A 21,981-nucleotide genomic window follows, 5' to 3' on the forward strand; every position below is an offset into this window, starting at 1 on the left:
AGCTCCTGGCTGCAAAAACTAATTGAGAGCTTAGAGTTAAATGAAACACTGAATCAATGCAAATGTGTAATCAAAAGCCAGATTTACATTCTCAGATTTCAGATGATGGGGGTAATGATATATTCAGTTTACTACAAAACATCCCATAGCCAGAAAGTGAAAACCACAGCTTGCAACATCTGAACTGTAAAGTACTCGATGTGTTAAATCTACATATACTTGGAGACACTGTGAGACCACAGAAACCTTTGCTGCTTATCACAAGCTCATGCACTTTGTACTGAACATCTCATGCAGTTTAAATGCATGAAGTGCTGGCATCCACATGGCTTCACAAATATTAAGCTTTGTCACGGTGTCTCAGTTCAGTAAAGCTCGGTGGTGTTCACGCTACGTTTCAAACCGTAGAAGAAACTAATTCATGCGAGCAGAGATCTCTTAGAGGAGTCACTTTAAATTTGACTCTGTATCTGCATATACAATAGACTATCAACACCAGAAAACAACAATTTAGTAGCGAGAGTTGTTAAAAACAAATTAGGATTTTGCAAGTTGATTGCAAAAGTCAATAATCAGCAGACACACCTCGCAGGAATTAGAACGTTTCAGTTTTACTTCCAAACTAGTAGTAGTGACAAAGATCCTACTGAACTCAGGAGACTTCTTCTAGGTTAGCAGTTGCATTATCTACATGTTCAAGACAATACAATGCACATAGTTATATATATAGGTAAGACTTAGATAAGTGCCCAATTAAAAAACACAACATATTCTATGCCAGTCTGTATGAAAGTTCATGCAAAGATGCCACGTTACTACAGGACAGGACAGAGAACAGGTGAGAGGGAACAAAAAACCAATTAGAACTTCATGTGCACAAGGGAACATCAGTTAATCACATTTTCTCTGAGGTTCAGAGTAACATACGGAAGCCGCTGATCTTCCAGGTCCCCGCTGTGCTACAATGGCCCCAGAAATTGCTTTTATCCAACTGTGCATGTCTTCTGGACTGTCCGCCTGGATCAAACAACATGCATTGTATTTAATGTGATCAGCTTGCAAATGTCCCAGTGTCCTGACCCTCTGCATTAAAATGACAGCCCTACCCCTACTTCAGTAGTCCGTGATTTAAGAAATGGAAGTCCCTGTGGCTTTAACCATGATTTCTTAAAATCTTACCCTGAATTTACTATATGCATATAGTTATATACAATATTAAGCAAGAAGTATTTTTATACTATTTGCGTACTCGACTCAAATCTTTACTTCCAGCAAACAAAAAAGTTAAAGCACCCACACAAATTGTTACAGATCTGACTCCTCTTAAGCAGTTTTTGGCCAACAACAAAACCTGTACTCCTCAGTCACTGCTGCACTTTACTTCTGTGAGGTATTTACTGAAGAGCTGCAGTCAAATAAAACCCAGTCTCTTTTGGGGGTCAGCTGTACATTTACTCAGAATAACAACCCAACATAGATGAACACTGAATACCAAGGGTGCACGTATCTGGGATAAAGGCAGATCAAAAGCTAAAGCTATCTCCTAATTAGGTTTCTGCTTCATTAAACTAGCACATCCACCCAGCATTAAACATCTGCAACATGTCAGTTATATTCAGCTCGTAACTCAGCACCGGGCACCACTGCCTGTATTAGGCTATACAGACCTTTCTGATCCTACAAGGGAAACTCCAACACTATTTCCAGTACTATGAGCATCACATTCCCACATAGCTAGGAAAAGCAAATCTTTGTGATTTTTAGATGACATGGAAAGGATGCAATGGATAAAGTACACATGGATCCATATTACTAAATAGGGATGGATCTCTAAAGGTCGCTGTGCTTTAATAGGTATTTTAAAGTGGAAACTAATTTGAATCTAAGAAATCTATTACTAGACCTAAAAATTCAGTACTTCAAAATAAAAGATTTACTACACTGAGTTGATCCTACAGAGTCTGAAGATACAAATGCCAATAAAATCACATTAGGATTTATTGTTCAGTATTTTCATACACTAACAACACAACACTTGCTGTTATGTGGAAGATTTCTTATATGCATCTTTCTGAAACGTAATAGAAATCGCATTCCTTCTGAAAATCACAGCATACCCAAGCACACTTTTAAAAGCAAAACAGCAGCATCTCTCTGCTTTGACTATGGTAGTCTTTGTTTTGCCCAAAGTATAAAACCCAGACATTACCTGTACATAAAAGGTTCGAGAAGTTGTTACAATTTCAAAGAGATTGTCTCTCATCATTATATCACTGCAAACAAAGCACAAAAATAGTTCAACAGCAAGTTCAACTTTCCCACTTTATTTCACAGAGACTCTAGGATGTGCAGAGAGCGCTTGTTGTCTGAAGATCTTTGCATTTCCTTATCCCTCTACTGTTATTTCTTTGGTAAATACTAAGTAGAAAAAAGCAAACCAGCATCCCTTACTCACTTTATTCCTAAGACTCTTTAATTTATAGTGGCATGTGTGACACTATATCCATTTTCTCTTGGAACATTCTAAAACCATATCATGTTATGTTGAAAAATATTTATTGTTCAAATTTCTGGAAGTTCCACATATATTTTATGTTTTCACAAAGTATCAGTCCTAAACAGTAGCCTGGTAAAAAAACAAACAAACAAACCCCCTATCCATCATAACTACTACAAAGGCAATTAATTCCTTTGTATATTACCATTTGGTGGGAGGGAAACAGCAGGAGAAAGAGTGTTCTCATCTAAATTTAGATGAGTTAATGGCCTCTAAAGGTTTAGAGATGACATAAGCAGAATAGAGACTCCTAAAATTGCTGCCCCAAATCAGACAGCACCTATGCATCTCCAACTCCTGACTGTATGAAATTCCTTTGTTTCACCCTTGTCCAATGCATCTACACTCAATTGAATGTTACAATTTGAAACACACATTAATAGAGAACCATCAAAACCAGTCTGATGCACAAAACTGCCTGCTGTCCTAGAAATAAAGTATCACACATGCATACAACAGCTGAAGGAATCAAAGTTCTCTGTTGGTTCCAACTAGCAGTCTGGCCATGACAAAGCAGCATACTACATCCCAAATAATGGCATCAGTGCTTCTCTCCTCACCTTTGTTTGCATTCCTGAACTTTATGGACCTCCTTAAGTGGTATAACCCTGAGAGGTTCCTTTTCCTGAAAATAAGGCAAAGATATTTTAGTAGATATCTAACAACTACAAGACAGTCAGAAAACCAGAGGTCAGGACAGCTGACAGCAGCAGAGTTAGATAAATGAGACTTACAAGGCAGTATTTTATGCAAGAGGTGGTGTCGACCTAAATTGAAGTTGCTTTTGTTAAGTATTAAACTAACAATGGCACTTGCAATGAAGAGGAAGCCAAATTAAGAAGTAAAAAAAAACCAAATCATTCGTTCACCTTACTGTAAGGGAGACAATCACCCCTAAGCAGATCATAAAACTGAATCTGGCCTCAAGCAGCTCATTTCAGTACAACAGTCATTAAATATATTTGCTATGAAATGCTACAATACAAGATACTTTGTTAATTGTACATACATGGCTTTAAATAAGATTAACTGTATACTATACTCAACATAATTAGAAATAACACACAGAAATCAGTGATACCAAACCCTGTAACAGAGCAAGAATTCTTAAAGCATATGAAAATTCAGTTACTGCAGCAAAAATAAGTGCTACAATTCTGTCAAAGAGGGAAAGAAGTGAGAACACTCTAGCAGAAATACTTTCACTTTTGCCATGACAACATGATGTCACACATACTATTATATTTTCCTGTGGTTGTCGCAGTCAAACACAAACAAACCCAACTTATTTTACCTCCTACTGGGTTTTCTTTAAGCAATGTTACAATGAACAACTTCAGCTTACGGACAAAACAAAAGCTGTCAGCTCTGAATGACTTTCTCTACAAAATCTATTACATATGTTTAAGAGACGACTTTCTTTACAGTATCTATTACATATGTTTAAGAGACTTATGTTGTTAATAGCAAACAGTGAATGTCACCTAAAAATAACCATCCTCAAATACCAGTTTTCATTAGATCACTTGTCTACAGCAGATCAAATGTACAGAGCTTAAAACTCAGTATTTTCAGTTATTTTGCCCCTCTTTCCCTCTCTCCTCTCCCTGCTCCTTCCTAGGTTCACTCATCCATTACAACAGAGTCTTTAAAATAATAAATCAATTGTGAACTGCAGGATCATCCCTGGAATACAGACACCTGATGCAGGGAGCACCTATTTTTCCTGTCTTAATAGAATCATTCGACAGGTTGGGTTCTTCCCTGTGAAGGTGGTGAGGCACTGGCACAGGGTGCCCAGAGAAGCTGTGGCTGCCCCATCCCTGGCAGTGTTCAAGGCCAGCTTGGACACAGAGGCTTGGAGCAAGCTGCTCTAGTGGAAGGTGTCCCTGCCCATGGCAGGGGGTTGGAACCGGATGAGCTTTAAGGTCCCTTTCAAGCCTAATCAATCTGTGATTCTATGAAACACTAAGTGTGTGTATTGCTACCATCTTTCTCGTATATTCTCACACAGTACAATTCTTCACTGAAGGTTCTGTTTGCTTGTGAGCAATCTGTGCTCAGATAATATATTTTTGTAAATAAAAATAGAAGGTTTATTACAGGCAATGAGTCAGTTATGCTGACACAAAGATAATGATGCAAGACCAAACAAACTTCTGCTACTGTTTACTCTCTTGTCAAATTAAAGCAAAAGTTCTCTTCAGAAACAGCCTAAAATTTGGGTTCTTGACATTCTGCATCTTGAAGTTGGCCTCTAAACTCAAACTTCCATAATTCACAATACTCTACAACTCAGGAATTCATTCCTTAGCTGCAGATTTTCCCATGTTTAGTAAGTGTGGGATTCCATTTCAGGGAAAACAGACTGCTTCCAGGATCAGCCACTTAATGTTTAAATGAGCCTGAAGGCACTTAAGATTTGATCAAAACTGGTCAAAAGGTTGAAGAGTGATGAGTGGGGAAGAAAGATCATGAAACCAAAGCAAACTCTCTAAGTGTTGCTGCTGAACAGCAGAGTTTTTTGCCTGTCTTAGCTGCCATGGTGACATGAGTGAAGGGAAAAGATCCCATCATTTGTATGATAAACCACCCCATCATTCTAACTTGAAATTCATAACTGCAAGATGATAGTTTTGTCTCTCTGCATAATGATCAGCTATTTCAGGAACACAGCGAGTACAAAGTGACATAAAATACTAATACAAAAATCAGGGTGATTGTAGAATACAGCAGATTCCCGTTCATTAGTGCCCTTCAAAAAGATTCCCCAAACAGAAGACTGAAGTCCAAGTTAACAGCCACCCTATTAATTATTTTCCTCTTCTCAATCACAGAAACTTATTCGAGTCCAGAGCTGCAGGAGCAGCACAGCACATTTTTCAAATACAAATGTATTTCTTTTGCTATTCTTGCTTGATATTCACTGGAAAATAACACCCATTGAAAAACTTACCAGTTCAGACTTAAAATACCCTATTGTGTTTTCGTCTAACTGAAAGTATCTTCTCTTCCAGTTCTTCATCTGTTAAAGGAAAGAATAAACATGTATGTATTTTATGACAGGTAAATATATTTGTATTTTATATATTATGCATCAATTTATATTTCAACTTCTAGTTTGTATTTCTAATATATGGTAGTGCATAATTCCCATCTATTTAAGTATTAATCTACAATGTTTATTTTTAATATATCACAGACTGGTTTGTGTTGGAAGGGACCTGAAAGCTCATCCAGTTCCAATCCCTTGCCACAGGCAGGGACACCTTCCACTAGAGCAGGTTGCTCCAAGCCCTGTCCAGTTTATTTGTATGTGTGATGCTTACTAATATAGTGTCCCCGAAATAATTCTGCAAGATTCTGCCCTATTTAGACTGCTAAAATTAAAGATTCTGGAAGCTATTTCTGTTGTAAGAATTGTTCAGCAATCTCCTTTGAAACTGTAGCAACTCAGTGGCACAAATACCCACTGGGAATGTTAAAAGACATTAAAGGTTTTTAGTTTATTTTTTTAAATTTAAAAATAAGGAATGTTATAGAAGAAGCTTCATAATCCAAGATAAAATTAGCCTGAAAAGTCACGAAGCATCTTGCTTAATCTGAACTATCTGTTCCTTCTATTAGCAAGGCATCATGTGAATAGTTCCACTTGTGTTAGTCAGTCTGGCAGGTTGTATAATTCTTCCTCTGAGCTGCAACATTAGGTTTTTTTGAAGCATTTTAGTGATTTAAAAAGCATGCAGGCATTGCACTTCTGCCTTAATTTAGATGTTCTTATATGGATCTCTATATAACTGCAGGACAGAGTAATTCCTAGCTGCGTGCACTAACCATGATATGAAAGCCTCTGTGCACACACTTTTCCTCTCCAAGCATCTCCAACAACATAACACTGAAGAATGTTATGAAAAGAAGTAACACAGTAGTGAATTACATGCTACTGGAGGATGAGTTCTCTCTTAATAGCGTCGGTTGTGCTGAAGTTACCAGCAATTATGTCTTTTTTGTTTAAATCATCTATTTTGTAAGTAAAACTACCACCTTAGGACTTTTGTTCTCAATTAATGAAACACACTGATCTCAAATACTTACCACTGCTCCTTGTTTTACACAGTAACCAGCTTTGATAATAGCATTATCTGGGGGATGCTTAGCAGAAAAATAAGGAAGGTGACTTTGCGACCGTTTCAAGTAATTACTATCACCCCCTTCACTGCACTCACTGGTTTCTTCTTTCTAGAAAAAAGCAGGAAAGTTCAGAACACTCAGGTTTTTTTTCTAAAGGCCAAAGAATAACTGTACTAGTTGTAATAGGGAAGAATTGCATCAGCCCATGCTCACAAATCCCATTTCTAATTTGTCTGAAAGGCCAAAATACTTCAACTGATACCTAAGACAAGTAATGAGACTCTCCAAAGGCTCTTGCCAAAGACTTGGCAAGCTCCATTTAGAAACTAAACCAAGATAGTGCTGGGTATCCTCAAACAATATTGACAGACACTCAATGAGGAACATTACAGACCTAAACCCAAGATACATCCGTGTACTTAGTGCAAACACACAACATGACTAAGGGCAAAACACTAGAGGTGGCTACATCAGAGAAAAAGCCATTTCTAGGACCATGAGACACATCAGAATTCACCAACTTAAAATCAGTTCAGGTGTATACGTGTAATTTACATGATATTGATCCAATCTAACTTTTCAGCTCAGGGAACTTCCAGAAACAGATCTAGGTCTGTATCTTTTAACACTGCATACATTCTTCTTCCACAAGCTTGTCCACTCTCATGCTCGTGTCCCATTTTTGGCAAGGAGTACCTTATGTTTTATTACTCATTGAAAGAAGAATGTCTTTCCTTTGTTTCACCTGGTTACACCATTAGCTTTAGTTTAAAAGCCCATAGCTCTTATACTGGAACAGTTACACATGGACCAGTTATCCTTCAAATTTTACTCTGAACCTTTCCAGTTCTTGTTTTTAAGGTGAAAACAAACTGGTCAAAGATGGGATTTATACAGCAATAAAAACATTTGCTGTTTTGCTCCTTATTCTTTTTCTAGCAACTCCTAGTATTTGTGGGGCTTTTCCTCCACTGTTACTGAACATTAAGATGATGTTTTCAGAGTGTGACTGTAGATCTTACCTCTCAAGTGGAAACGGTTATTTCACAATCCAGTATTTTCTATAACAACTAGGATTGTTTTTCCCAAAATCCATTACATCATATTTATTTTCACTGAATCTCACTTCCTATCTTATTTGCCCATGCAGGCCATCTCATAAGGCCCTTCTGCAACAGTTTAATTTGCTGGCATTCTTATTAAATCTAATAATATTGTGTACATATAAGCAGCTGACATAATCCATTGACATAATCACCTCCTTTTTTGCCCACTTTTCCTGGCAGTTAAACGAAGACAGAACTTTGGCATTGTTACCACCAACAGTTCATTTTACATACACAAGATGTTTTCAGCATACTAACCAACATCTGAGCAAAAACCACCCCAGTACTCAAGCAATTATTTGTAGTCTTGTATAATTCTTGTATAAAGGGAATAAAACCTTCTGTAAAGGGAATAAAATCCCCCCCCCCCCAGTGAGTATCAGTAAGAGATGCACATCAAAATATAAGTGCTCAGAGCAAGCTATATCGTGATACATAACCTATTTGCTTGTCAAACAACAAAGCTTCCCCTATCAAATAACAGCCCACTTAAGGGTATTACCTGGGTAGGTGTAATGATAGGAACACCACCAACAATTTCTGTCCTGTATGAGACTTGCTTCTTTCCACCTGGGCTTTCAGCTTGACGATTTGCATTATCCATCTGACACAGAGGATCAGACTGCTTTGGTACCTGAAAGTAGAAAATGACAATTAACATAAGTTTTATGAAGATTTAAAAAAGCTCTGATCATTACTCAAGAATGTTTCATTTGTCTTTAAGGAGGATCTAAAAAAACGTCCTCTAATTGTAAAAGGCTAGGAACAGCTTACATGAACGCTTGTTGCAAAGGCTTTAGTTCTTGGAAGATCTGGTGGCAATAAGGACATTTCACCAGATGCCTTGACATCTAAAAATCTATTCCCAGCTTTGCCGTAAGTGCTATAGCTGATCTTCAAGAAGCACTGCTAATATGCAGAAGAGCTAGTTCTTTATTTTTCACTTCCTTTCAGTTTTAGTAGCAATTGCTTTAGACTGGGGATGCACCAGTGCCTGCAGAGCCAGCATGGTAAGGCCATAAATACGGAGTTACAGCATTGAGACTTGTGTCAAATAGGATGCCTGACCAGTGTGACATATGCACTTGGCATATGTACATGCATATGTGTGACATATACACATGGTACTTCCAAGACTTGGCATGAAGACTGTGTACCTCCATGAATCCTGCATATATTGCTAAATTCTGTCCAAAATGAGCCTAACTGGCTTTAATTCTCTCAAACATGGAACCAAAGCAATCAAAACACCACAGGAATTTAATTTCCCAATAAGTGTTTTGATCTAAAATGTTTACTGAAATTTCTGAGTTTATGCAAGAAGTAAATATCTGCAATCCAGAAATGCACTGACTGGCCACCTAAGAAATTTTTATTTATCATCTCCTTTCACCCCTAATGTTAATATAGTAAATTTAACTTCAACAAACAAAATGACTTCAACAAGAAGAGATCAAGAGTCTCACACCAAAATACCCTAGCCAGCAACCTGCTGGATATTTACACAGGACATCAGATTCCTTCAGAAAGAAGGGACATGCAAATCGTCTTTACACAGTGAATTACCATCCAGGAGTGTGGCACATTCAAAACTTGAAATTGAACTGATCTAAACAAAAACAAAGCTACTTTATAGTCTGCTGTGGTTCTAGTTCCTATGCCCAGGACTGCTTATTTTACAGAAAAACAACCTGCAAAGAAGTACAAATAGCCCTGAGAGCACCAATGTCAGCCTGGGACAGCTTCCCCCTGGCTAAGCGAAGGTGGCACTCAGCAGCTTGCTCAGCTGTGGCACTGGGCTCATTCTCACTTCCACCCTCCCCATAGACTTGCACAACACCCAGCTTTGCCAGCACAGGTAAAAGAGGGCCTCATTCACAGCCAAGTTTGGTGCTGAAAGAGAAGATTTTCTACTCCTGCACACAGATCATGGGCCTCAGCCTTTCAAGAGAAGGTGGTTGTAGCTGCAGCTTTATAGGTTAAGTGCTTCAGTTGTCACAAACTCTTACTTAAAATGTTACAGACCAACCCCACAACCACCTTCCAACAGGAATGCGTTTTCAAACAGCACTCAAACAGGTACACAATGTGCTAGACTGCAGAGGCTCATAGTTGTTTGGAAATTATCAGCACTCAGAATACTGAAAAATGCAAGAAATCTTTAGGATTGCAAGCTACAGCAACTACTGCTCTTGTGAAAATTCAACACTGAATGATCTTGGTCCTTCAAAGACAAAAAATACTAATGACTTCACCAGCCATTTCGAATGCAAGTTAAACATATGACAACTATGTTGCCCACTAAATTCTAATGTGATGCCATTAATTCTTTATTTCACCCTGTTTCTTGAGCTGGCAACAGCTCAAGCCTGGTTGTGGTGTGTCCTCCTTATGAAAAACCCAAGTGAGAAGGCTCTGAGATTCTGTTCTTTTTATTTATTAATAGTAGTAACGTTTTTATACCTCAAAAGAAAGGGCTGCATTAAAACAATGCAAACAACTCACGGAAACATCCTTAGATAACTAAAAATGAGAAAGTTGATGACAACAAACATGAATGTGTGCACCCACGCTCAGAATCCCTTCTTTGTAAGGGAATGCTCTCAAAACAGTTGTCATCACTTCCCAAAACTGGACAGAAACAAAACCATTTCTTCTGCCTCCTGCAAAGACTCAGGTAATACGTGGGGTTTTCTATCATGTGATAACTAGCTGTCCTGATGCAAACCAGGAAAGTAATTTAATACTTATCAGAAGAATGCATTAATGTTTCTTTGACTGGATGTTACTTGAAATAAGGAAAGAGCCTTTGGAATGTGGCATAATGTGTTTGCTCAGTATTTTAGTGATACCTTAAGAAGCATTTTTGACAGCAGGCAAATGCATGTGTATCTTATCCCTGCCTGCAAGTGTCTGCTGGATATTTCAATTAATATTAAATGTGTAGTTAACTTTAAATGATTAAAACCATATGCTGTAATGAAAACAATAATCACATTTTTATCCAATTTCCAAAGCAAAAAGTAAAATAAACTCAAGTTTGGGGGAGTTGTGCACAGTCTTTCAAGTCTTGGAAAGCCAAGCCAAGACTTGTTTGTAGACATAAAAACTACTGTAGCACAAAAAAAATGGAGGCAAAGCACATTTAAGCATCGTGAAACAGTCACCATTTGAAAGCACTGATAAAGCACTTACTGTGATTTTGGTAGCTTTGTTCAGAACATTCACCCATTCAACTAGGTCCTGCTGATCATTGGCTTGAAGAAAGTATTTTCTCATCCCTGCATTCATAACTGTTGAAAGCCATTGTGAAAAGTTAACAACCACTGAGATTTAAGAGCAAATTTAAGAACTTCATAAAAGATTTGATTTCAGATGAAAGATCCAGTTGTATTTCTTTCTAAAAAGTCATTTTAAGATATATCCATCCATTTGACAGGTTTCCTTTCTTCTGAAAGAACCCCTATTTTTCTTTTCTATTTTCTAAGCATCATACAGAATTTGTTCAAGTCTTTTTATTACATAAAAACAGCCTTGAATTTTATCAGAGCTTTCCACAGCTCCACTTCCCTTTTCTCAATTTCTGTAAGCAACAAAGTTTTATACTTGGGGACTTCTACCATTTCTCCTGTTAATCCTCTGACCAGTATCTGTTCTCCTTTGCAATAAACTCAATGTTACGATGATAACCGACTATTATTTTTTCTTTAAATGTGTGGAAAAATCAGTACTGATTACTAAGTATATGATGCTCAGGACCAAACAACTTTAAAATAGCCAGAACATAGAAGTTTATTTTACTCGAGTAACTTGCCAGAGAAAGTGTACTCTTAGTAAGTTGATTTATCTACCTGGCAACACCTAGCATACCTTTATCCAAAAAGGATAAACATATTTCTGTGTACCAGTAAAAACATCATGGTTAGTTTTCTCACAAATTCTAAGGAATTCTGTTGAAATTAGTTTTAGGGTGAAACGTGACTAAAACCTTCCCAGAACTTTACAGTCTGCTCTACCTATAACATAACAGTTCTTCAGGTCATCGTTAACAGCAAACACATAGCAGAAACATGCTTTTTACTCTTCTATCACCTTTCTCCCCCAAGTGGATGAACCAAACATTATTAGATGCAGACATAAACTTAAAACACAGAACTATGTAATGAATTAACTGAAACAATTCCCAATATTTAAATAAAATGACAATAAATGTAATTTTTTCCTCTAAAAAGCATTGAAACCACTTTAATAAATCAGATTTATTCAAAGCTTTCAGCTAGCATCTTGCATCATTAAGGCTTTTTAGAGCTGGCCCACTGACAAGAGCAACTTTACACCTGATGAAGACAAACACCTCTCCGGCATGCATGTGCAGAGGCAGCTGTAGATGGCACTGAACCAACACGCTAGGCACTAGTCTAGAATCCCTGAAGCCTTACACACAGGCATGATTAGAGTTTCATGGGCTTCAACGCAGAGATTGCGTAAGTCTGGTGGAGTTGCCTTCTCTCAGACTGTACAACACTCCACATGGTAAAGGACACCTTAAGTAACTGTCTTAAACCTTCAGGCATTTTTAGTACCTACATCTCAGCTAGAAGTCTTCCATGAATGCAGCCGCATTCAGAAACAGAGCAGAGGCCGATTCCAGTCTCTACATAAACTCTACATAAACAATTGCTTGTCAAAACCCATGGAATTATATTAAATTCTGTGCAAATTACATATAAGGGGTTTTTAGGATTCTCTAAAACTTTACTCAAGTTTAAACAAGTATCAAGAAACCTAGCAGGTACCCCAAAAGCAAATTCTTCTTCTTCAGTGCAGCAACAGAGGCTGAAATTTAACTTAAGAGCACTGGCTGACTGGATTTTTAGATGAATTAACTCTTTTATGAGTAATACAGATTGAAATAGCTAAATTACTTGTCTTCAGAGCTGACAGGCATGCCATGCTTCTGAAAGCACCCAGCATTTTCTATTAGCTTATTAATGCCTCAAAAATGTCAAGCATCTGAAAACCAGCTCTCACCTACTCCTCATTGAACTGCAACACGAAAAGCCACAAAAACACCTTATGAAGAAGCCAACATCTCCCTCATGTTAAAGAAGAAACAGTGAATATAAGTAATTTTAAAACTATACACTACCAGCTATACCTAGTGAATTACAGAACATTGTATCTGGTTTTGAAGAAAGTACTTGATGCACATGCTGTGTGCCAGAACTTACCAAAACAGAACTCTGCCTTTGGCCTTAGCTTAGTTGCATCGCTCACCTAGTAAGGAAATTCAGATTATAAATACCACTGTGCACACAAAATGTACATCAGGTATCACATTTTTCTCTTTCAAGTGGCTACTTTTGAAGATGAGCAGCATAGCAAGTTTGCAAGATATAAAGATACACAGGCATAACAAAATATACTACATAAAATTCAGTTCAAGATGTGCAACCTATGGTAAGAGACAGCTTAAACCATACGTTCCTGTTCCTTAAGTTGAAGGATTCATTACCAAATGTTGAAATCTGGAAACATAGCACTTCTACTTTTACCACCTGTATTTTGAAGTTTTACATCTCAGCTGAACTGAAGATTCAAGGACATTTCATACTGTCAAGGACACCAGTGGTATTTTGGTTCATTAACATGAAAAGAATAGCAGCCACTTCAGGATTCTCTAAAATGTTGCAGTGTTGGGGCAGAAGAGAAGCAAGAGTCTTGTTTTGAGAGAGGCATCGATATTTTTACATTACAGAGCACTTCTATCAAGGGTGAGGGAAAAGGCAAAGCAGCCTCTCACATCAAACCCCTTTTTTGGGCCAGGAACAGGAAAAAACACATACGACATAACTACAAGAACTATGGGAAGTTAGAGCATCCACCCAGGAGGCACATTTGAGCTGTGGCAAAGGTGCACACAGGCACAGGCGACCACCCCTGCTCCCATTAAAAGTGGGACACAAGGGTACAGATTTCTGAAGGGGACAACAGTGAGGTCTGGGGCAAAGAAAGCCCAGAAGAAGGAAACCAGGAAGGACATAAACAGGTCTCCACAGACATTTCTGTACTCATGATATAAGCAGCATGAATAATATATTTTACAAGAATAAGAAATAAAATGGAATGTGGGAAGATTCAGTACGACGACATGAAAAGCAAAGGAAAGATGAGAAATGAGCAGAAAACCAAGAGGAGGTCAATTATTTTTCTTCACTTATTTGTTAATACAGTTTCCACTACAAATTTAATAATGGAGATTTTCTTAGTTTTCTTTCAGACATAAAGAGTGTACATAAAGTGTAATGAACTAAGTAAAAATTAGAAACCTTGCTGTTCTATTAAAGAACATTATTACTTGCAAATTATCACACCCAAAGACTTAATCTTCCACTTCATAAAGAGCCTGTCTTTTCTGGAGGACTAATTGGAATTCAAATACTCATAAAAGAACTGAAACATACGGTTCAGAAATATTAATACCATGCAGCACAAAGAGCTGCCATTTGGAACCACAAAACAGACACAGACAACAGGGTAATTAGTCTGCTCTTATTTTAACCTGGTGCCATTGAAGTGTCTGTAACACTTCTCTAGAATTCAGGAGCACCAGACAAGCAAAAGGCTTTCCCATGCGCTATGTAAAAGGCATTTGAAGCTGTCTAAAGTTGAGGACTTCAGTAGTTCTCACTAATAATTTAGCACCAAGTGTCTTATGTATTAGCTTACCTTTGAAATATAGGTAAGTTTAATGACTCCCACAGGTGGAGATCCAGAGGGAAGATTCTGCAACAAATCATGTTACAAAGTGAAACTAGTTTATACTCATCTCACAGTCAGTGTTTATGCATAAAAAGCAAGTAATTGCCCAAACAAAAAGAAAATCCTATGTGTTTTTATAGACAATACACAATGTATGCTTGGAACAGGATCTAAACTACTTGTTTATTGTACACACATCTGTTAATCAACTAAAAACAGAAAGACTGCTAGAAACAATACAAATAGTAATTGTTTCAGAGGTTTATGTATTTTACTGGAGGAAGAAGGATTCTTGCAGGTCTGCATCCAGGAAATCCGGAAAGGATACTTTTCCTTAACAGATGGTGGAGTTTTATGTATTTTGACCAGGGCAGACGGAAGGGACAAGAAGTGACATTCATCTATTATGTTAGATACTTCAAAGGCCCTCTCACATATTTTCCAAATGGATTGAAAAATCACATCTTTTCATTTAATGCTAAAGTCATCGCAGGGAAAGACCACGCCACTTCCCAAAGCTGCAGGTAAGCCTCAGTATATATATCCAAAAATGGAGCTCTCTGTTGTTTTCACATCCTCGCTTAACATACTATTAGTCTTCACATTAGTGTTCACAATCAGCTAGTAGCTTACAAATACAAGAGTTAAAGAACTGAGCAACACAAAACATGGTTAACATTTTCATTCATTCTGATGGAAAAGTCTTCCTCATTCCTTTAAATAGAGTGTTGTTTTCCATTTACTTTTTTCATTGAATCCTAGAATGGTTTGGGTTGGAAGGGACCTTAAAGCTCATCCAGGTCCAAAGTCCTGCCACGGGCAGGGACACCTTCCACTAGAGCAGCTTTCTCCAAGCCCCTGTGTCCAACCTGGCCTTGAACACTGCCAGGGATGGGGCAGCCACAGCTTCTCTGGGCACCCTGTGCCAGCGCCTCGGCACCCTCACAGGGAAGAGCTTCTGCCTAAGAGCTCATCTCAGTCTCCCCTCTGGGAGATTAAAGCCATGCCCCTTTTCCTGTCATGGTCCTTTATGCTGCAATATCATTCTTCCCACTACAGGCCTCCCTGGAAGCCCTAAGAATGATACTGCATCTGCTCACTGATCCTTTCCCCAGCTGAAGTGCTCTTCCCTATTCCATAGCGCCTAACGTACATCCCAAAGAGGAGCTTTAATGCTACCTACAGGCAGAAAGACAGACGCATACTGGTTTATACTACATGCATATTTCAACAGTAACAAGTAGGTTCTCACTATAGGCTTACCATAGACTGGTACCACTGAAATTTATAAAAAATAATTCCTTTCATTCTGCCCAAATTAATTAAACTTTTACTTTATCCAACGTATTTACACCCCAGCATATACCAGTTTTATATTAGGACAGTAGTGTGGTTACTGGGGGGCTTAAAACCATTATTTTCACAGCTACAAACAGAGCACTTCTATCAGCAACAAGGAGCGCAGTGAAGTTCTGCACACGCTGTAGACTCATCTTACATGAAGAGTTTCAGCACTTCAAGGATTTAGAGTTGTCTCCAACATAGTTGCTCTATAAAAACCCCACTGCTCTTCAAAACTAGAACAGTGGAAGAACATCAAGCAGCTTCAGCGTGCCTCTTGCAAGGCACCCTTTCATTTGTATGTGGATGCTAACATTATAAAATACATAAGAAAGCCTAAATTAAAACCTCTATGAGCTGTGCAATGCAAATATTAGTGTTAAAACCCTGAAGAATTTCAATTTCTACAGCATTTCAAGTTTTTGCCCACATGCCCTGCTTAGTTCACAGGAGAACGGAAGAAAAGGATTGCTTTGTCTCATTCGCTGAGATCAAACGTTTGATCTCAGCGTTTGATCTCTTCTTTCCAGAAATTCTTTCTTCTTTCTCCTCAGTAAGAACTGCTGAATGCTTCAGTCACAAGTCACATTCATGGGGCTACTCACTGTTTAAACGTCTTTTTTTGCGGTTTGGTTCCTTTGAACAGTAGATTTCTACTGCGTTTTAACTCTGGTCTTCCTGGCAGAATGGTACACGAGTATTCTCCTGGCAGAGTGACCCAGATCCTGTGCTTTCACTGTCTCTGTACCCAAACCTTAAGCTATTATCTGTTCTCCTCTGTGCTAGAAAACACACTGATGCATTTACACTGTAAAATCAGCTTTTACATAAAGGATGCTCTTCATCATGATGGATACAAGCTTTCCTCATTCATCTATCATTCATGCTGTACTGAAACTGGAACAACATTAGAAATTGCTTTTCAATGACTGGTTTTCTTGACGTAAAGTAATGTGAAACACGTAACTGACCCATGTAAGGAAAACTGCACAGTTCCACAAAAGGTTACAGGTGAATTACAAGATATGTGTAGTGAAACAAGTATGTATCATACAGCACTAACTAGTGCCTGAGAGAACCTGTAATGGTCAAGGCACTTAATATACAGTACATCATGATTCAAAACTAATGACTGATTTCTACATGTGATCAAATTCAGATTCCTGTCTTATCCCTAAAACTCCTGTCAATATTTAGATTCCACATGTTGAGAATTCACTGATGTTCATAGAATCATAGAATTGTTTGAGTTGGAAAGGCCCTTAAGATCACCAGTTCCAACCCCTGCCATGGGCAGGGAAGCCTTAGACTAGACCATGTTGCCCAACGCAATGTCAAACCTGGCTTTGAACACTGCCAGGGACGGAGCATTCACAACTTCCTTGGGCAACCCATTCCAGTGCCTCACCACCCTCACAGGAAAAAACTTCTTTATATCTAACCTGACCTTCCCCTGTTTAAGTTTGAACCCATCACCCCTTGTCCTATCGCTACAGTCCCTGATGAAGAGTCCCTCCCCAGCATCCTTGTAGCCCCACTTCCAGAAACTGGAAGGCTGCTATGAGGTCTCCACGCAGCCTTCTCTTCTCCAGGCTGAACAGCCCCAATTTTCTCAGCCTGTCTTCATACAGGAGGCAATTCACTGATGCACAAATTTCTGTTAATGTTTCACTATTAAGTGCAATTGGTAATGTTTTACATAGAGATATGAACTATATTTTTTCTTTAAAAGATTGCACATACAAGAAACACCGATTTACAACTCTTTCATTTATGTTACATTTTCCCCCCCTTGCTTCCAGGTCTATAGGACAATACTAAACCCCATTTTTCTTAAGTAAATTTGTTCATCTGAAAACATGGAAATGGGGAGAGAGCCAAGAAATTCCTGCCAAGAACACCTCACCTGTGGGTTATCCATGTACCACACCAGACTGTCTTCTCGTGTGTCCAGAATGAAGTACCGCCGCAGAAACTTCCCACTATTCTCATTTTCTTCAATATCCAAGAATCCACAGATGCGATTCTGACGATCCACATAAGGCATTTCTGACCCTGGACATCACACTGCAGAACAAAAAGCAGAGAAGTCAAGCAAAGTTCCTCCTTACTAATTTTAAGCCTGCTCTATGCCTACCCACGACATTTTGAGCAGTTTCAATTCGTACCTTAAAGAAGTTTCTAAAGAACATTAAGTGAAGCGTAGCTGTTTCCCCCCTGCTATCACCACTGGGTTTTTAGATAGGTCTCTCCTACTTCTCTGAAGCATATACTTAGGATATCTAATACCCTAAGTTCAAAGACACAAGTGGTAAGTAGTTGATAGGCATCAAGACTAGGTTCTACAAGATCACTACAGAGTAATCAAACATTCTCCCCCCCCAACTTGCACAAAGTTGAGCTAATGCTTGGTTTACACTTCCTTCTTCCACACTGCCTTTCATGGTCAAGAAAAGATTTTTGTCAGCAGCTCTACTGCCAGTGTTGATTTCTCTTATTTTGCTTAGGCAAATTCAACAAAAAGGCTTTCAGAAACATTGCTCACATTTTTCTCCTCTCCTACAAAGGGAACTTCATGGCTAATGAGGTCTAAGAACAGCCAAGTTTTCATCCTTACACATTAAATAATAATCAAAATGAAGTTGTAAACGCAGCAGCAAAGATGTGAAGGCACTTGCTAGGTCAAAACTGAACTCCTCCATATCCATGTGGTACACTAAGGTTGAGGGTTGTAGGCTTGGGTTTGATTTTATTTTGGGGTTTGGTGGGGGGAGGCTTGCCTTTTTAGTTGTTTTGCTTTAAACAAATAAGAGCTATAAATCTATCCTGCTGACCACCTTTTCTCATTTTGCCTGCTTCACCTTTTATGGCTCTGTCTTGCTGCAGGCTATTGCATCACGGTTTCTTGCTTCCTTTTATTTTACAGGACAGTTATTTTACCTTCAGAGCCATGTAAGACCAAAGGGAAATTTGCATACTCAGCTAAAAATGGCAATAACTCAACATTTAAGTATGATAAAAATCAGGCCGGTGGCAATCTTTCTCAGGGCAGGGAAGAAACAATTCAGTCTTCTTTCCATTTTGTTACAAACCCCAGAAATACAGTACATAACTCAGAAATACTACAGGTCAAAAAATATTAAACATGAGCCATAGAAGGTTTAAGCACTTCACACTTTTCATAACAGCTTCCAGCTTTCACTGTGTAAGATGGAATTTCCTTTTTAATATTCCTTAAAATTGTCTACCTTTGTTTCCTTAAAGTTATTCAATTTAAACATAGTTATATACACACACACACACGAGGCAGGCACCTGATAACTATCTGTAGCTATTGATATACCACAGTAAAACATGATATATGGTTTCTAAAGTGGTTGGGGGAATCAGGTATGCAGATAAGCATACATTTATTTGGGGGGGGATCAGATACACAAACATATAGATACATGCTTGTTTTTACAGCTGTCATTTTATATGACTAAGTAGAATACCAGTCAAATTTTGCTTCAATTACTTTGAGAAACATTTTTCTTTAAATCTATTATTATGAATTTGATACCATACTGCACAATTTTAAGTCATTTAACTCAATCTGTAAACTAACTAAGCCTTTTTGTACCCAACACCAAACTAATCCTCTGATGTATCAGAGCATCAAGTTTGGCATTAGGGATCAGATCTACCAATCTCAATTCAGTAGTTGAAGAGATTATACTATCGTGGTGATGACAGACTATTAGAAACATTAGTGGTTTGAGTGGTTTTTAATATAAGCTGTTAAATTCTGAAGTTAAATGCATTCTTGTGTATAACAAAGTTAACACACTTTGTACTGAGACGCAAGACATTCTCTATATAGCTACAAGGACATTAGTTGTGTATAACCACTCCATTAAGTGCCACACTGCTTTTTCTTTCTGTGTCCATAAGGTTTATCTCCATACTTAAGGTCTGCATTTAGGTTTAAATCTTCAAAGGCATAGGGCTGTTCAGTAAAGTAACAAAATCTTCTAAGCTAATCTAAATTTTACTGCTATGTTCCTCACAATTGAAACATTGCAGATCTAAGCTAAGCTCTGTAACCAAGTTATAAGTAACAGCAAACCAAAACACTTGAGCACTCTTAAGAAAATAGCATAATTATAATGAACATTCACATGCTGGCTCTTGGGATCACTTCACACTGAAACAACATCTCACCAAAAGCACATCTGTAGCTATGGGCAAGCTTAAGGGTAGATGTGCTCTAAATGAGACCTCTAAGCTGGCAGAACTTGGCATTCCACATTGTTTCCATTTAAATGACTATATAAATTGTCACCTACCAGTATTGTCCTAAGCTGTGTCTGGTGGTCCCTCAACCAGATATACAGCCCTGCCAGGACACCATTTCAGCCTAATATCAACAGCTTCTGAAGCCCAGAAAAGCGCCGTGCCTAAAAAAAGCCAGTATTCGTGGCTGGTTTCCTGTTTGAGCAGGCTCAAGCTGTGCTGTCTGCGGATGTGAAGAAAATGAAATAATGAAAACTTGGGTTTGAAACAAGACACAAACTGATTTAAGAGTTCTTGGAGAAAAGAAACTGAATTTTCAAAGCACTTTTCCCCTAGAGGAAACTCTATGTTTCAAAAAACCTTTTAAGAAAATGAAAGAAGGATACTCATAATGCTCCATTTTAAGCATACACTTAGCTAAACTACTCCAATAGTTAACAGGACAAAACACAAAAATCAAGATGCTTTCTCTTCTTGGTCAATAAATCAATTTTCTTAGGAAAAACACCCCTAAATTCATACAGGTTTTCTATTTCAATAGAAACCATTTCTAGCCTACAAAATGACACTATTTGCAGTTCCTCTGTCCTCTAATGAAAATACAGATAAACTAACATGAACTGCAAAATTTCAGTTGTGTAATACTGCTTTCCTCAGATCAGTCTGAAATTCCCCATGGGATTACTGACCTCTACTGGACTGATGCTCTTGAAGAATAAGAAATAAAGCTAGAGGATTTTTTCTTATTATGAAATTAAAATCAAACAAAATCCTGCAATTGTTTTCCAGTTTTAAAAGTCTGCTTCCACCACATCACACCTTGGCAGGATTCCACTGTAAATTAATACCAATTCCATTCAGCATTCATTAACCAACCACAAGCTGTAGTGCACATATAAAACAAATCAATTTGTGCCTTTCTTCCAGTTTCTAAAGCAACTGAACACCCATGACAAAACCACCACTACAATAAATGCCCTTCCTGGCAACTCCAGAGAGACCAAAAAAGCAGCAACGATGGAATTACCACATTACTTCTAAAGATTCACAAAAGGAATAGCAGAACTCCAACGTTAATTCCTCAGGGTTGGAAATGTGGCTGGAACAGCATCAACCTAACAACACACTTGAAAGGGTCTTCAGGATAAAGATCCTGTCTTACACAGAGATTTCTTTTTAATGAATTATTATTTCAGGTGATTATAAAGCTGAAATCTCCAGGTCTGTGGATGTTTTACAGCTCTTACCACATGCACAAGTAGTTATTTTCTGCAGCACAGAACAGTGCAGTAAGTCTTCTGCCCCCTTTTAAATCCAATATTATAAAAATATCATGATTTCTTAGAAAGAAAAGCTGCAGGCATCGAACCTGTAACACATCACATACAATTTCATTTTGCCTTCCCTCCCCAGGGTGCAGGGGAGGGAGGAGGTGTGGGTCAATGACTTAGTGCTACTTCACATAAAGTATCCCTGTGGCTCATTCCTTCTTGGTTCTTACCATAATCCACCAGAAGCTAAAATACTGTGTATATTGACGCTGCTATGTAAGAATGCAGAAAACTCTCAGCTCCTTAAAACCCCTTCTTGGATGGCTGTGCTCTAATCCAAACAGGTCTCACTTATTTCTGAAGCCTTACTTCCTTCTTTCCAGCAGCAACGTATTAATATAAGTAGGTACATACCTCACCAGCCCAGCTTCTCCCTGATTTCCCCCTTCTTTTCGTCTGAGAAAAGATTTCTCAACATTTCTATCACAAACTGAAGGCTGCCCAGCCTCCTGGGCACCACTCTAAATAAAACCCACAG

The 21,981-nt window shown here is 38.2% G+C and overlaps 1 protein-coding gene across 12 annotated transcripts in view; it reads right to left on the bottom strand.

The window, feature by feature from the left end:
• Nucleotides 1-21,981, bottom strand: part of PLEKHA1 (pleckstrin homology domain containing A1) — a 39,542-nt gene that overhangs the window by 4,897 nt on the left and 12,664 nt on the right. For 6 of the 12 annotated variants that reach the window (XM_057417311.1, XM_057417315.1, XM_057417310.1 and 3 more), the window contains exons 2-11: nucleotides 17,804-17,964; nucleotides 14,524-14,580; nucleotides 13,026-13,071; nucleotides 10,990-11,087; nucleotides 8,297-8,428; nucleotides 6,653-6,796; nucleotides 5,514-5,582; nucleotides 3,118-3,182; nucleotides 2,210-2,273; nucleotides 928-1,017 (exon numbers count right to left, since the gene is read on the bottom strand). In XM_057417311.1, coding sequence (XP_057273294.1) covers nucleotides 928-1,017; nucleotides 2,210-2,273; nucleotides 3,118-3,182; nucleotides 5,514-5,582; nucleotides 6,653-6,796; nucleotides 8,297-8,428; nucleotides 10,990-11,087; nucleotides 13,026-13,071; nucleotides 14,524-14,580; nucleotides 17,804-17,944 — 906 coding nt within the window. In that variant the 5' untranslated portion in view covers nucleotides 17,945-17,964. Of the gene's footprint in view, nucleotides 1-899; nucleotides 1,018-2,209; nucleotides 2,274-3,117; nucleotides 3,183-5,513; nucleotides 5,583-6,652; nucleotides 6,797-8,296; nucleotides 8,429-10,989; nucleotides 11,088-13,025; nucleotides 13,072-14,523; nucleotides 14,581-17,803; nucleotides 17,965-21,981 lie in introns of those variants that run through there. The other 6 variants (XM_057417312.1, XM_057417319.1, XM_057417320.1 and 3 more) reach the window with 4 other exon arrangements.

Source organism: Pezoporus wallicus, unplaced genomic scaffold, assembly GCF_028554395.1.
Source record: "Pezoporus wallicus isolate ANWC-B61680 ecotype Strahan unplaced genomic scaffold, APGP_CSIRO_Pwel_v1 contig_8188, whole genome shotgun sequence".
In the NCBI taxonomy this organism is placed as follows: domain Eukaryota; kingdom Metazoa; phylum Chordata; class Aves; order Psittaciformes; family Psittacidae; genus Pezoporus; species Pezoporus wallicus.